The sequence below is a fragment of the Oncorhynchus mykiss genome, chromosome 20 (assembly GCF_013265735.2).
Source record: "Oncorhynchus mykiss isolate Arlee chromosome 20, USDA_OmykA_1.1, whole genome shotgun sequence".
Lineage (NCBI taxonomy): Eukaryota > Metazoa > Chordata > Actinopteri > Salmoniformes > Salmonidae > Oncorhynchus > Oncorhynchus mykiss.
The window spans coordinates 40,453,977-40,470,020 of NC_048584.1; the positions used below are offsets into that span (position 1 = coordinate 40,453,977).

The following is a 16,044-nucleotide window of genomic DNA, read 5'->3' on the forward strand; positions in this document are numbered from 1 at the left end:
GTGCAGCAAAAGCATGCTCGAGCGGCTGTGTCGATTTCCGCGGTTATAAACAATAACAACTGTTGGTGTTGTCGATGCCTAAAAGCTGAGAATCTAAGAGATATCACGTAGCTAACCAGAGTTGCCCGTTTTGCAGAACGATTTACCCCGGTTATTTATATGGTTGTAGGTTAAGCTAAATAATTCATTATGGGAAAGTATTATGACACGCAATGAGAACCTGCACATCAATGGATGTCAAAGATCTAAATCTCTGTAAATCACACTGAACTAAATTGGACTAGGCTTTATTGGCTTTAGGGATGATTGGCTATTTATACGTTCCAGCATTAGGCCTACTGTTAGACGTTCTCGGTGTATTAAACAATGGTTTCTTACTTGACAGGGGTGTCAAACTCATTCCACTGAGGGCCGCTTTAAAATGTCTTCTTTCGATTAAGACCTAGACAAACAGGTGAGGGTAGGTAGTTCCTTACAAATTAGTGACCTTAATTCATCAATCAAGAAAACAGGTAGAGCGAAAACCCACAGACACTCTGCCCTCCTTGGAATGAGTTTTACATGGGGCTAGGCTTTATTCGTAATTTGACTTTTGTGCTTGTTATTTAGCCTATGGTGACTGGCCTCAAGTTATTGATGATAGAAACCTGAGAAATGGAATTAGAATTGTATTTTCTTATGATCGTGGTCATAATGTCAATAGTCTAGTGAAATGGTGCTTTCACGACAACTGGCAAAAACGAGGTCAAATCAAGCCGTCAGTGATCGAATTTTCAAGTCGGAAAGTCTGAACTCTAGAAAGGTGCGCAGTGTCCCGACTTCGAATTCCAAGTTGGAAAAAAGTTGGGGGAAAAATATTTTCCCACTCGGAGCTCATTTTTCGTGAGTTCCCAGTTGACGTGAAAGCACTGAAGTCGGAGATTTCCGAGTTCAGCTGATTTTTGAACGCGACAAACGTCCAGACTTCGGTCAATGACGCACAGACAGGAGTGCACTTTGAAACTGCAGGACTCTTGAGTAACCATGCAGACAATTGAAGTTCTGAAGTGAGTATTTTTTTATGTGGATAAATAGGGCGTAATTAATCAAACCATTGCTTAAGAGTATATTCATCGCCTATAGATGTGATTTAAGACTAAAGAGGTCAAGGAAACGCAGACAGTCGGGATAGAAGGACTGCGGATTGGGGGCGTACGGTCAACAAACAAAGTGGATATTGGTCAAATCGTGATCGATGTATTGTAACAGCCCCACAATTTGGTTACCAATGTTCAATTTGGATATATTTGGCTGTTTTCGCTGCATAACATTTAGAAATCGTCCCTTTCAGGTTTAGAAGGAGTGACCGCAAAATGCTAACTCCCATTTGTATAAACTGGTAGCATAGTTAGGATAGAGAATTCTGGGTTTAGAGGCAAATCGCTCCGCCATTTTCTGGTTGCAAAAATTCTAATAGTTCGCCTAATGTCAGTTTTATTTGACTACACTATTTAACCCGTTGTGAAATATATGTTCCATTACCACATATAGTAATAACAGCTGCTTGAACCTCGTGTACAAAACACAAAGTAAAAAAAAAAACATTTGAAATTTCGAACATAGTCTAAGAAAAGGTAGATATGTTCTGTCTTTCAATGACAGATGTTTGGTTGCCCAAAAAGTTATGTTTTGCAGCTTTTACTGTAATGCAGTTGATTGGTGATGACGACATGAAAATATATTAGGGTTGACATCCATACAAACATTTTATTCAGATTTTTACCTCTGTGTGAAATACCACATTTTTTCCTGGGGGGCAATGAGTGGGTTTGGGAGGTTGAACGAAAGAGTTAAATTCCCATGTGCAAAAATAAAAAAAAAAGCTTGTTAAATGCGTTTCCATCGCATTTTCATCTACTGCTAGTTTGGAAACGTTTTGCTATGGGGTGGAGCGTTGGACTGCGTTTCCATCGCATTTTCATCTACTGCTAGTTTGGAAACGTTTTGCTATGGGGTGGAGCGTTGGACTAGTAACCGTAAGGTTGCAAGTTCAAATCCCCGAGCTGACAAGGTACAAATATGTTGTTCTGCCCCTGAACAGGCAGTTAACCCACTAGGCTGTCATTGAAAATAAGAATAGGTTCTTAACTGACTTGCCTAGTAAAATAAATATAGCGAATCTCTGGTTTTGGCAACCGCTCGTAGATACGGTGTGGGTAGGCTGCCTACATGATGAGCGCAAGTTTGTTTATATGCAAGACGGAAACCAACATAAAAAACGAATTTGCCTACATGGTGAGATTATAATGGACAAAAGAGCGAAATGTTTATTTGTCAAACGGCAGACAAGCATTGATGATCATTTCACCAGAATAAGACCCTCGTTATATTTTGGAACGACGCATCAAGTTCATCACCTTGCACTTTCATCATAATTGATTGAATCTCTAGCCTAATAAACTGCATGCTTTCCCAACGAGTAGTAGTGGACGGACCAAACGACATGGTATTACTTGATTACAAATTCACTTTGATTCTGTTGGATATTATATCAATATTTGCGCATAAAAGCATTTCCACTGACATTTCTCCCTTAATTAATTTTACAGACAAAAAGATCGCACCTTGTCTAGCGTGTTTTGTCGACATTTAGAAAGTTTACCTACAAATGTTATGTTTTCATCAGGCCTGTCGTTATGTTGTTTTAATATGTACTTAATGCGCATAGAAAGGTTGAATATAAACCTGGTTTGTGATACTAACTTGTTTTACATTTCCGGGTGGTTTGTGTGTTGGTATTCCAGACAGGCCCTCTCCAGCCTGGATCCTACCCAGCAGCAGCAGCTCTTGGTGGCCGGGTCTGCGGTGGCCGTGGGCGGGCTGCTGACCTGTTATTACTGGGTGTATCAAGGGACGAAGACCAAGCGCATCCCAATAGGGGATGGATGGTGGGGGGCAGGAGAGAAGCCTCAGTCAGAGGATGAGAAGGTTTTCCCCTTTCAGGTCCAGACTTCCGATGAAGAGATACAGGTAGGGTAATAAGGGGGTGAAACTTTATATCAAGTTCATAGTTGCTGCAAGTCTTACTGGCAGTTTCTGGGCACTAACTGGTTCAATCCACTTTGTTTTAACTTGATTTGCCAACATATTGTGACATGGAATCTATATGTACAATACATTTAGATTGGAAAGAAGTAAAATGTTGTTTGAGGGTGAAATTTCAACCACAGGATTATGTCATCATGATAACCAAATAAACAGGCAATTGTATAAAATAGGTTTAATGTGTATATTTAAAACAATGTCAGATCATCATTTCTATCCACTGTCGGAAATAAAAACTGTAGGGAAAAAACAAGAGGCTGGACAGCACCTCCTGTTGGAGAATTTATGTATCTACAGCTACCTTTCGGTATCCCATCCAGGGTATTATCCAAGCCCAGCCATTATATTTATCACACAGGATTGTGTGATAGGATTGTTGTGAGATCTCCAGTTAAAAATGAAATGGATTCACTGTCGCTATTAAAGTAATTCCAAAGGGAAGGTGTAACAGAGCAAATGAAAGTGGACCGTACTCTCTCATACATCATCGATGAGACTATTTAGCCCTGTATAGCATTAGTAAAATCATCAACAGCTATTGTTTCAATTCAACCCAGAATTTAATTCAACTTAGACAATAGAATTGGGCAAGTGTGCCAAGCTCTGGTTGATGTAAAATTTAGTGATATTGAATTGTTTGGTTGTATCTTCTGCTTGTATAGTTTGATCTGTGCCAATGACAGGATCAATAGTGACCAGTAGCAGGATCAATAGATGGTCGTGGCAATCAATTATCAACAGCTATTTAACAGACTAATACATTTAATCAATGATAATTTTAGCAGCAGCGTAAATTGTCTGAGCGGGTAGACTCCGTGTGGATGGACAGAGTCCGTGTGGATGGACAGAGTCCGTGTGGATGGACAGAGTCTGTGTGGATGGACAGAGTCCGTGTGGATAGTCTGTGGGGGAGGGAGAACAGTATTTGTTAGCCATTTGGTAGTGTCATGGCCAGCAGATAGATGTTGTTTTGGAGTCTGGTTGGCTGGGCCTTGATGCAACAGTACCCCCTGCTGGACAGGGAGCATGTAGAACAGTGACCCTCAACTGCAATCACTTGGTTCTGCTCTCAGATGAAGCACAGTGGTAATACATTAATCTGTTGTCTGAATAAACAAAATATCTGACATTGTCTTCCCCATTTGCAGTAATATACATTTCACTAACAATTAAACCCAAAATCAGACATTTGTTTTTCCATTGGAATTTGGTTGTACTTTTATATGGTTGATAGTGTAATGAAAACACATTGGAAATTCAATTAACTTTTATCTTTTTGAGTGGGGGAGTATAGGTTGTAATGTCATTGATCGTCTCAACTAAATATTATCCATGTTGCAATGACGTGGTGTGCCCAGTGAGTTATGGTTGAGTATCTTTTAATTTCATGTGAAAATCAAGGGAACATGTAACTTTGTGACCACAACAGGCCTAACACAGGTCTTCCTCCTCCTCCATCATCATCCTCCTCTACAGGACTTGTATGACCGTATTGACAGGACCCGGTACACTGAACCACTGAAGGACACAGGCTTCCAGTATGGCTTCAACTCTACCTACCTGAAGAAGGTGGTCTCCCACTGGAGACATCAATTTAACTGGAAGAAGCAGATTGCAATACTCAACAAGTATCCTCAATTCAAAACCAATATCGAGGGTTAGTAGGCCTTGATCATCACATCATGATCTTTATAGTGGCAGTTTGTCTCTCACTCTGTGTGGCATTTGTCAGACATAATCATTAAAGTCAGTTTAAATGTTGATATAAAGAATAAGGCATTTATAAAAGGCTCATACATGCTTATAACAAGTTACCCCAATGTTTTACCCACTGCTCCCTGTCCTCTAACCCCCGACTCCTCTTCCTTCAGGATTGGATGTACACTTCATCCATGTGCGTCCACCTCACCGTGAGGGCCAGAGGGTGTTGCCTCTAATGCTGGTGCATGGCTGGCCTGGCTCTGTCTATGAGTTCTATAGGATCCTGCCCTTACTTACTGACTCGCTGGACAGTTTGGCTTTCGAAGTCATCTGCCCCTCCATCCCAGGATATGGCTTCTCCGAGGCCCCTCATAAGCAAGGTGAGGACTCGCTTATGGGGCATAAGCATTCTTTAAAGCAGGGGTGTCAAACTCATTCTGCCGCAGGGCCCGCATTCGGTCTTCGAGGTCCAAACGGCTGCACTGAAAATGTGTTGTATATTTATATATATATATATATATGCTCGCCGTCAATAACTGACAGCCTAGCTTTCATTTAGGTGAATATTAGCGCGCTGGACACAGTCAAGAAACTGTACAAATGTACACTGAACAAAAATCTGAATGCAACATGCAAAGGGTTGGTCCTGTCGCGATACGAAACCTTCAGCCCCGCCCCTTGGCTGGCAGCGGGGTGCTAGAGGTGGTTAGCGTTCCCTGGATTGGACAGGGCACTATAGGTACTTCAGGTTATCTCGGTATAACCAGGACCACTCGCGTAGCCCTGCCTCTCTTTCTATATCGAAGCGTTGTCCGCGTAGAGGTCTTTTGCCTTGTCACTCTCAACGGTCTAGCTCTAGCTGGTGAACCCCACCTTTATCCTCTAGACTCTTTGTTTCACCACTAATTGATCCCTGAGTTGTTATTAAGCACTAGTCCTACCAGTCTCTATATGATTTCCCTGTGGTTGAGTGTTTCCTCTCTGTGATGTATCTAGTTTAAAGTGTGAAGACCTTTAGTCAACTTAGTCTCACTACTCTGCCCGTCGGCTATGTATCGCTTGGAAAATAAAACTTAGATCGATAAGACAATTAAATGAATCACTACTGGACACACTTTCCCCCTTGTCTTTTAATGGTAACTCATTCTGTCCTAGAGCATTGATCCCCGTTTCCAGTGTCCCGGTAGCGGGGAGTGTCAGAGTTGTTATCTCCCGTGCCGTTAACTGTCTTTGAGAGAACCGTTTACTTGAGACAAAACAAGACTACCGTTTATTTTTGAAAACACTCTTTTTGTCTTTTACAATCAAACACACTTCAAAATACACAATTTGTTACTCGGTCACACACAGCGTTAATCAAAAACATGCAAATGCCTTAATGCTCTTATAAAATGCCTGGTACAATGATAACACTTATCTCTATATTAAATGCTTATAATAGTTATTTAATTACCTTTGAGAGATGACGAGGAGACCCACGAGATCAGGAGCAGAGTTTCAATCGGTCAGAGTTCTTTTAGAATTTAGTTAAGTAGCGACTCCCCTCTACTGGCTGAGAGGTTGAATTGGAGTCGGTGGTTTACTAAATTTAGAGATTCAAGTGTGGACTGGATGAGAGGACCCGCTGGTGATTCCCTGCCCCACTGGAATATCGAGTCTGTGCCACACAACTAGGGCGAGGTACTGAGCTCAATCGAGAGGTTAAGTTTCAAAGACTTTCTCTGGATATAATTTGCATCAGTATTCAAGCACCAAGGCCGCGGGCGACAGGGTCAATTCAGATAACCATAGGTATTAACAAGGGATCAACTAAAGGACTAGAGTGACTCTCAGTCCCGCTGAACTACCGCAGCATCCGTGGCACGCAACAAGGCCGAGGTACTGAGCTCAACCGAGAGTTTCCTCTCCATATAATTTGCATCAGTATACACGCACCTGGTCAGTAGGCGACAGAACAGCTGTTCAATAGTTAAACGGTATATCGGAGAGTCGCTTCTCAGATCCAATAAGTTAGAATCTTTAAGTAATTTGAGTCAGGTGGCAATTACCTGAAGTCAAATGGTTGTCTAAATGAATTCAGAATTCAAGAAGTCAGCGCCAAAGTAATGGCAAATGTCTCTTTATATACCTTTTGATTCTCTGTACCCGATCCGCTGCTCCTCCCATTCCCTCAGAGCAGAGAGGGTGATGACACATCTTACAACAGGAAATACTTTTCTTACAGTGCATATATGGGCCTCTGGTTATGACAGAGCCTATTACTCTAGCAAATATGAGGAAACACTTTTCTTACAGTGTGCATATGGGCCTCTGTTTATGACAGTGCCCTTACTCAATCAGCAATGAGTCTATCAGCTGTTCCCATTCAGAGGTGTCACTTGAGGCAGAGGGCGATTCCTCCTGACACCAGTTGGTTGGCTTGAGGAGTCCTCTGGTGGCTTTGCCCAATCCGGTATTTCAGTAGGCGAGGTCATCTCTGTCTCTACCCTTGGTGGGTAAGACAGGGGAAGAGGACCGGGAGGTAGATCCCTTTGGCGTTTCACTACAGTCCCATGTTTCATGAGCTGAAATTAAATAACCCAGACATTTTCCATACGCACAAAAAGCTTATGTCTGAATGTTGTCCACAAATTAGTTTAAATCCTTGTTCCTGATCATTTGCCAAGATAATCCATCCACCTGGCATGTGGCATATCAACTTACTGATTAAACAGCATGATCATTACACAGGTGCACCTTGTTCTGAGGACAATAAAAGGCCACTCTGAAATGTGCAGTATTTGTCACACAACACAATGACGCAGACGTCTCAAGTTGTGAGGGCGTGTGTAATTTGCATGTTGACTGCAGGATTGTCAACCAGAGCCTTTGCCAGATAATTTAATGTTAATTTCTCTACCATAAGCTGCCTCCAACATTGTTTTAGAGAATTTGGCAGTACATCCAACCTGCCTCACAACCACAGACCACCTGTTACCGTGCCAGCCCAGGACCTCCACAACCGGCTTTGTCACCTGCGGGATCGTATGAGACCAGCCACCCGGACAGCTGAATAAACTGTGGGTTTGCACAACCCAAGAATTTCTGCACAAACTGTCAGAATCGTCTCAGGAAGCTCATCTGCGTGCCCGTCGTCCTCCCCAGGGTCTTGACCTGACTGCAGTTCGGCGTCGTAACTGACTTCAGAGAGTAAATGCTCATCTTCTATGGCCACTGGCACACTAAGTGACTTATTATGTATCTCTATCTGGTTCTATCAACTCCACGCCACAGTAATACAGGGTTAGTTTACAGTAACCCCATCATGACAGGGTGGAGGAGTTGTAGAACCTAGAATAGCAATAAATATCCCACTAATACTGTTTTTCTCTGTATTTTTTTAACTTTATTAATCAAACAAGGAGATTCAAGGTTTAGTTTGTTATTTTCTGATTGTGGTAATTCATCTTTTTGGCTTTTTAACCCAGCCCTATTTAGTAAAGTTACTATGAGTAACTCCTCTATTCCTAGTATAGTGAACTAAGGGCTATGGTCTTCTGTGGTGTCATACTAATATGTCTGCTCTTCTTCTGTGGTGTCCCTCCCTGCAGGGTTTGACACTCTGGCTGCAGCGAGGGTCTTCCACAAGCTGATGGAGCGTCTGGGTTTCTCAGGCTATTATCTGCAGGGAGGAGACTGGGGCTCAATCATCACTACTAACATGGCCCAGATGAAGCCAGAGTAAGAACAATTCTCCTCTTTTCTAGATAAGTGCACTTGCACATTCCCCTTCATGGATTTTAAAGCATATAATTGATGTAACCATTGGCTGGAGTGAGTTGCCAGCAGTGTCTAATCCACGAGGGGGACAAAGTGTGCATCTGTACACTTTGGAAGAAAGGTTTAAAACCAGGAAGCAGCCTAAGAACTCCCGAGTGGCACAGCGGTCTAAAGCACCACATCTCGGTGCTAAAGGCGTCACTACTGTCACCCTGGTTCGATACCAGTCTTTATCACCATTACACTGATTCTACCTATCCAGACCCTTCAGATACACAGCTCCACCACTATACTGATTCTACTTATCCAGACCCTTCAGATACACACTATACTGATTCTACCTATCCAGTATTTGAATTCACTGTGTAGTGCTAGAGCAAAAGAAGAACACAACGTGTACCCCTTGTGGTCCCCAGGACTGAGTTTGGGAAACGCTAAGTCACGGTTACATTTAGTGTACACAGAATATCAACATTGTAACCATCAAGCAGAAAGATTTCTCTGTTGGATGACCACATGTTATATCTTCTCTTCCTGTGCTACTGTGTAGGTGTGTAAAGGGTCTCCACCTCAACATGTTAACTAACAAACTGAGGGGGTTCGGTGTCCTGTTTTCAATCCTGATTGGCCGCTACCTGCCCTGGCTGTTTGGGTTCACCCGGGAAGATGTCAGGAGATTGTTTGGTTCAGTAGGTTTCATGGAAAGGAACTTCTATGAGATCATCAGAGAGACTGGCTACCTGCACATCCAGGGCACCAAGCCAGACTCCGCAGGTGAGAATGTCATCGCGCAACTTTTTTTACCTGATATTTCACCTGGCGTTTTGATGATCCACAACTCCCAGGCTTGTTGTTTGAGCATGAGACTGAATGGACTGCTTTGTTGGTCAGTTTTTACCATCGGTCTGTAGTACTCGTCACACTACCACACACACCTGGTGATATGCTTGATCCAGACTTGCTACAACTCTCTGTCCCCCTGATTGCTGAATCATTAACCCATATTTTTAACTTGATGATTTATATCTGGTACTGGCACCAAGGTCCGAAGACGGCCCATGTAGGCGGTGTAGGCCCTTCGAAGGTGGTGACCATAGTGCCCTAAATCATTATTGGCCTGTTTCTAAACATTCTTGCCTAGCTAAAGTATTAGAATCCTTGATTAAATCTCAGCTAAGATATTTTGTCTTTGAAATGTATTTTAAATTTAAATAAGTTGGTTTAGACCAGGTCATAGCACTCTACTGCATGCCTAGTTATAAATGTGGTTAACTTTATGGATGAAAGGCAACATTGTGCTACCCTCTTCATTGACATGTCAACAACTTTTTCACGAGCCTACCAGGCGAACTTAATGACTTCTATGCAAGCGTCGAGGCAAGCTACGCTGAAGCATGCATGAGAGCACTAGCTGTTCCGGATGACTGTGATCACGCTATTCGTAGCCGATGTGGGTAAGCCCTTTAAACAGGTCAACATATCAGGACTTGTACTCCGAGTATGCGCTGACATTTTTAACCTGTCCCTGACTGAGTCTGTAATACCAACAGGTTTCAAGCAGACCACCATAGTCCCTGTGTCCAAGACACCAAGGTAACCTGCCTAAATGACTAATGACCCGTAGCGCTCAAGTCTGTAGCCATGAAGTGCTTTTGAAAGGCTGGTCACTGTGTAGGTATTACAGACTCTGTCAGGGAGTTGTTAAAAATGTCGGAGTACACGTCCTGATAATCTGTCTGGCACTGTGGCCTTGTGAATGTTGACCTGTTTTTAAAGGTCTTACTCACATCGGCTACGGAGAGCGTGATCACACAGTCGTCTGGAACAGCTGGTGCTCTCATGCAGCTTTTGTTCCACAAATAAGGTCTATCTTCAAAATGTTCTTACATTTTATGTTTCGGTGCCTCAAGGGCGATTCAGTAAGCTGAATGATGACCTTATTACCGATGAATGTGTTTTTTATTATTGTTTTTCTTTCTTTTGGGGGTTTGTATTTTGTGTGTATTGTATGTATTTCAGGGCTGTAAAAGAGACCATGGTTTCAGTATGACTCCCTGGTAAAATAAATAAATGCAAGGACATACAGACCTCTGATCGTTTAGCTGTAGTAGTTGTACTAATCATATTGTGAAATGTCTCCCCCTGCAGGTTGTGGAGTGAATGACTCTCCAGTAGGCCTGGCTGCTTACATACTGGAGAAGTTCTCCACCTGGACTGACTTCAACAACAGGGACTTGGAAGATGGGGGGCTGGAGAGGTAGAAGCTACAGTTCAGCTTGTTTACTTTGGGTTGTGAGCGGAAAAATATATACTTTTTAGGGGGTAAATGTATTGCTGTCCCATCAATTACTCTAAATCAAATAATGGTCAGATCTGCCAAAACTGTAGGGGAAACATTCAATACAACTTGTTTTGTCCCAGCAAAACAATGAACCTATTCTATTTGCATGCACATGTTGCCTTGATAGCATCCATTCACAGTCCTATTCACATGACAGCAAACGGGAAACTGAAACAGGGACTTCCTGGGTTGTATTTATTAGTGCAAACAATAGCAAAATATTTTGCAACTGGAAAAGTGTTTCTTATTGGAGAATGAATAAAACCCAGGGCTGTTGATTGGTTCATTGAGAGAGCCTGGTTCCTGTCTTTTAGGAAGTTCACCCTGGACGACCTGCTGACCAACATCATGATCTACTGGACCACCGGCTCCATCGTGTCCTCCATGAGGTTCTACAAGGAGAACTTAAAGACCAACATTGACAACAGACTGGATAATAAGTGAGTTTGTATGTGTGGTGGCATAGTTCTCCAGTATAACACGGGCTGTTCCTACAGGGCCTGTCCAGTTTAATATGACATGGGCTGTTCCTACAGGGTCTGTCCAGTTTAATATGACACGGGTTGTTCCTACAGGGTCTGTCCAGTTTAATGTGACATGGGCTGTTCCTACAGGGTCTGTCCATTTAATATGACACGGGCTGTTCCTACAGGGCCTGTCCAGTTTAATATGACATGGGCTGTTCCTAAAAAAACAATAAGACACTATTAAATAATACATGCCAAGGGACGTATAGTACATGTTGTAGTTTTCTGTGATCCTTGCGGGACTTGAACACATGATCATTCTTGTTTTGTGTTATGATAACAGGCTCCCAATAATGAGATGTTCTAGGTGGTTGTTTTCAAAGTACTTTAGTTAAATGCAATGATTGTGAGACAACTGTCTTATGACTAAAAATGTAAATGTGGCTGTGTTTGTTAACCTGTCTCTCGTGTCCTCAGTACGGGGGTGTATGTTCCTACAGGCCTGGCTGCGTTCCCCAACGAGGTAAGGCACGTGCCCCAGTCGTGGGCCAGGGACAGGTTCAGGAACATCTACTCCTACTCTTACATGCCCCGAGGAGGCCACTTCGCTGCCTTCGAGGAGCCACAGCTCCTGGCTGACGACCTGCTGCAGTTTGTGAAGAAGGTGGAGAAGTTGTAGAGTTGATGGATACAAGACGTCGACTCTCCACTCCTGCCAAGTGCCTGGAAGAAAAACCAGCAGGACTGCAGAACATAATAACACTACAGCTTGGAATTGTAGCTTTGTACTAAAAACATTAATGTTAATCTAAGATATAAAATCAGAAGCACTGTCTGATTATCAGGTAAATACTTGGTCTATCAGTGATGTTAACACTGCAATATGATCATACTCAGTGATTGTGTTGGTGTAATATTAAGGCTATACAGTCAACATAATGGACCTATACTGTAATAATGAAATGATCAGCACTTCAATACAGATGTCTTGAAATTCAGATAACAAATGTCTTCCAGATTGCACAACAACTGTGTGAAAGCAGCCTAAAATCACAGATGTCTGTTCTTCTCTTATTGCAATAATGAAATACTGCTATAGTCTACTATACTACTACTATAGTATACTATACTACTGCTATAGTCTACTATACTACTGCTGTACTGCTATAGCATAATATACTACTGCAGCAGCACTGCTAGTCTACTATACTACTGCTGTGCTGCTATAGTATAGTATACTATACTACTGCTGTGCTGCTATAGTATAGTATACTATACTACTGCTGTAATCATGTCTATTGTGACGACCCTGTAAGGCAGGGATGTCAAACTCAGTCCACAGAGGGCCAAGTGTCTGTGGGTTTTCCTTTCAATTAAGACTTAGAAAACCAGTTGAGAGGAGTTCTGTGTACTAATTAGTGACCTTTAATCAAGGAAGGAGAGGAAGGAGTTTTACATGTGCTGTAGTGTCTAATATTTGTGGGGCTGGTTCCCAGGAGTGACCTGGACACATCTTAAGTTTAATCCTGGACTAAAAATATATTTCAATGGTAGTGTTCCATTGAGCATGGTTTTTAGTCTAGGTCTAGATTAAGCCTAATCTATGTCCCAGAAACCATGATTAATTTTCTGTGGACCCCAGGAAGACCAGCAGTCACTAAGGGGTCAGCTTATGAGGATCCAAATAAACAAATTAAATTAACATAAAGTCAATAACTCACAATGTTGAACACAAAATTTAAACCTTTGTATGCTGCAAAATGTGTATAATTAAAATTAACTTTTTTTGCTTTCTTTACAGCACATACCCAAGCTACACCAGACAACATTCATTTCAGTCATAATGTAGAGGTGATGCCAGTCATTCATATGAACCTCTATAGAAACATAGTCCCTGGACTGGGCTTAGGGTTACAGAGAGAGAGTCGTCCCTGACAGAGAGAGGGGTAGACATGTCAATCTGTTCAGTCAACACCTCTGTCTGTAGTCACAAATTGAGTGCTGATCTAGGACCAGGTACCCTCTGTCCATGTCTTTGTGACGTAAAAGGTCAAACTGACTTTAGATCAGCACTCCAGTTTGGCCTTTTTGATCAGTATGGGCAGGTTTATATAGACAGGATTATATAGACTGAATTCAAACTTCACATCTCTCTAGTATAGGCTACTTATCCTAAAGAACGATAAGCAAAACGCCTCCGATAAGGGATTCATATTCAGACAACTTTAATGTCCTCAGAGACAATTCATGTGGCAGCAGTCATTAAACAGATCACATTTTAAAATAAATAGCAAAGGATATTTAATAGCAAATAGGCAGGATTTGATCAGTATGGTGGCTGTCAATGACTTTCAGTTCATCATCACAGCTTTCTCTTAGATCAGCACTCCTACTCTGAGAAACGTTATGATCATGGCCTCCTGTCATCTCATACTATGGCTGTGGTTGGGAATCTTTTCATGGTCACTTGCTGAAGCCTTTGATAGCCATGGGGGTCCTGAAACCACACAACCCTGCCAGTCAGTGGTAAATGTTCATTACTGCAACTCTTGTGTTTTACCGGGGTGCTTGAGATACCCGGATGTGTTGTCATGTACTGAACAAGACTGGTTACTCGCATCAATGCCTCTGTCTCGTCATTTAACATTCAAACAGGGCCCAGACCTAGAGACACAAGACAGAGCACTAACGCGTCTCTTCACCCGCGTGGGGCCCTTAACATCCAGTTTGGGTCGGAACCACCCCACAGTCCCTATGGGCCAGATCCATGGCCCTGTGCCGGACAGGTTTAGCGTCAGACAAGTCAAGTTCCCTTGTTGTATTCGGCCACGGCGAGCAAAGGAACGACGATCTTCCAATTCATGAGCATTTTTACCGTCTGATATCGGTCTTTAGTGCAACTCTGATCGTATCAAGTAACGTTAGAAATTTGCGCTAATTGGGACGAAGCATCGTCTGGATATGTGTGCAACAAAAGTTAACCATTCACCTTCTGCTACCATTTCTGTCAAACCATTTAATGCATACAGTTTAGAGTGGCATGCCCCGTTTTATTTGCTTGTGAAACGGCTAGCTTAGTTAGCGGTGCGCGCTAAATAGCGTTTCAATCAGTGACGTCACTTGCTATGAGCCCTTGAAGTAGTGGTTCCCCTTGCACTGCAAGGGCCGCGGCTTTTGTGGAGCGATGGGTAACGATGCTTCGAGGGTAACTGTTGTTGATATGTGCAGAGGGTCCCTGGTTCGGTCTAAAGTTATACTGTTACACTTGGTTGTAGGCTCCAGCTATATAACTCATAATGGAAATATATTATTAAATGAGAGCCTGCGCAGCAATGGATTTCTTAAAAAACAATTTATCTTTTATATAAGTGACGCTAAACTAAATGGGACTAGGCTTTATTGTCTTTAGGGAAGATTGGCTATTTATACATTCTAGCATTAAGCCTACTGTGAGACCACAGTTAGAAGTTACCAGTGTCTTTGACATTAGACAGTGGTTACTTACAAGCTAGGCCTGGCAAGGCGTGTCAAACTCATTCCACTGAGGGCCGAGTGACAGCGGGTTTTTCTTTCAATTAAGACCTAGATAACCAGGTAAGGGTAGTTCCTTACGAGTTAGTGACCTTAATTCATCAATCAAGAACAAGGGTAGAAAACCCACAGACACTCTGCCCTCATTGGAATGAGTTTTACATGGGGCTAGGCTTTATTCGTGATTTGACTTCTGTGCTTGTTATTTAGCCTATGGTGACTGGCCTCAAGTTATTGATGATAGAAACCTGAGAAATGGAATTAAAATTAAGAATTAAGAAGAGTATCTTATCATCGTAGTTATAATGTCAATAGTCGAGTGAAATTGTGCTTTCACGACAACTGGCAACTCGGGAGGGGAAAGAGGTCAAATCAAGACGTCAGTGATCGGATTTTCAAGTAAGAAAGTCTGAACTCTAGAAAGGTGCGCAGTGTCCCGATTTCCAAGTTGGATCACCGTTCAAAAAGATTTTCCCAGCCGGAGCTCATTTTCCCCGAGTTCCCAGTTGACGTGAAAGCAAAGTAGTCGGAGATTTCCAGGTTCAGCTGATTTGAACGCGGCAAACGTCCTGACTTCGGTCAATGATGCACAGACAGGAATGCACTTTGGAACTGCAGGACTCTTGAGTAACCATGCAGACAATTGACGTTCTGAAGTGAGTACTTCTTTATGTGGATAACTAGGGCGTATTTAATCAAACCATTGCGTAAGAGTATATTCATCGTCTAAGGTCAAGGGAACGCAGACAGCCGGCCCACGAGAAAAATATATATATATATATATATTTTACCCCTTTTTTCGGACTCGGGAGAGGCGGAGGTCGAGAACCTGTCCTCCGAAACATGACCCAGCAAAGCTGCACTGCTTCTTACCACAGTGTCCGCTTAACCCGGAAGCCAGCTAAAGTGTCAGAGGAAACTCCGTACACCGGGAGACCATGTCCGTGCACATGCGCCCGGCCCGCCACAGGAGTCGCTAGAGTGCGATGGGACAAGAACATCCCGGCGGGGCAAACCCTCCCTTAACCTGGACGACGCTGGGCCAATTGTGCGCATCCTCATCGGTCTCGCGGTCGCTGCCAGCTCCGGTACAGCCTGGGGATCAAACCCGGATCTGTAGTAATGCCTCTAGCATGGCGATGCAGTGCCTTCGACCGCTGC

General features: G+C 42.8%; 1 protein-coding gene across 2 annotated transcripts; it reads left to right on the forward strand.

Moving 5' to 3' along the window:
• Positions 1 to 817: 817 nt before the first annotated feature.
• Positions 818 to 13,160, forward strand: ephx5 (epoxide hydrolase 5). Of its 2 annotated transcripts, none has more exons than XM_036956347.1 (9): positions 818 to 1,046; positions 2,775 to 3,009; positions 4,561 to 4,741; positions 4,956 to 5,165; positions 8,376 to 8,505; positions 9,095 to 9,318; positions 10,693 to 10,801; positions 11,200 to 11,325; positions 11,830 to 13,160. In XM_036956347.1, exons 1-9 carry the CDS (start codon positions 1,024 to 1,026, stop codon positions 12,029 to 12,031), a joined length of 1,440 nt encoding a protein of 479 aa, XP_036812242.1. In that variant the 5' UTR covers positions 818 to 1,023; the 3' UTR covers positions 12,032 to 13,160. The 2 variants fall into 2 exon arrangements, with proteins under 2 accessions (XP_036812242.1, XP_036812243.1); XM_036956348.1 differs by having other exon boundaries at positions 831 to 1,046; positions 2,784 to 3,009.
• Positions 13,161 to 16,044: the final 2,884 nt, after the last annotated feature.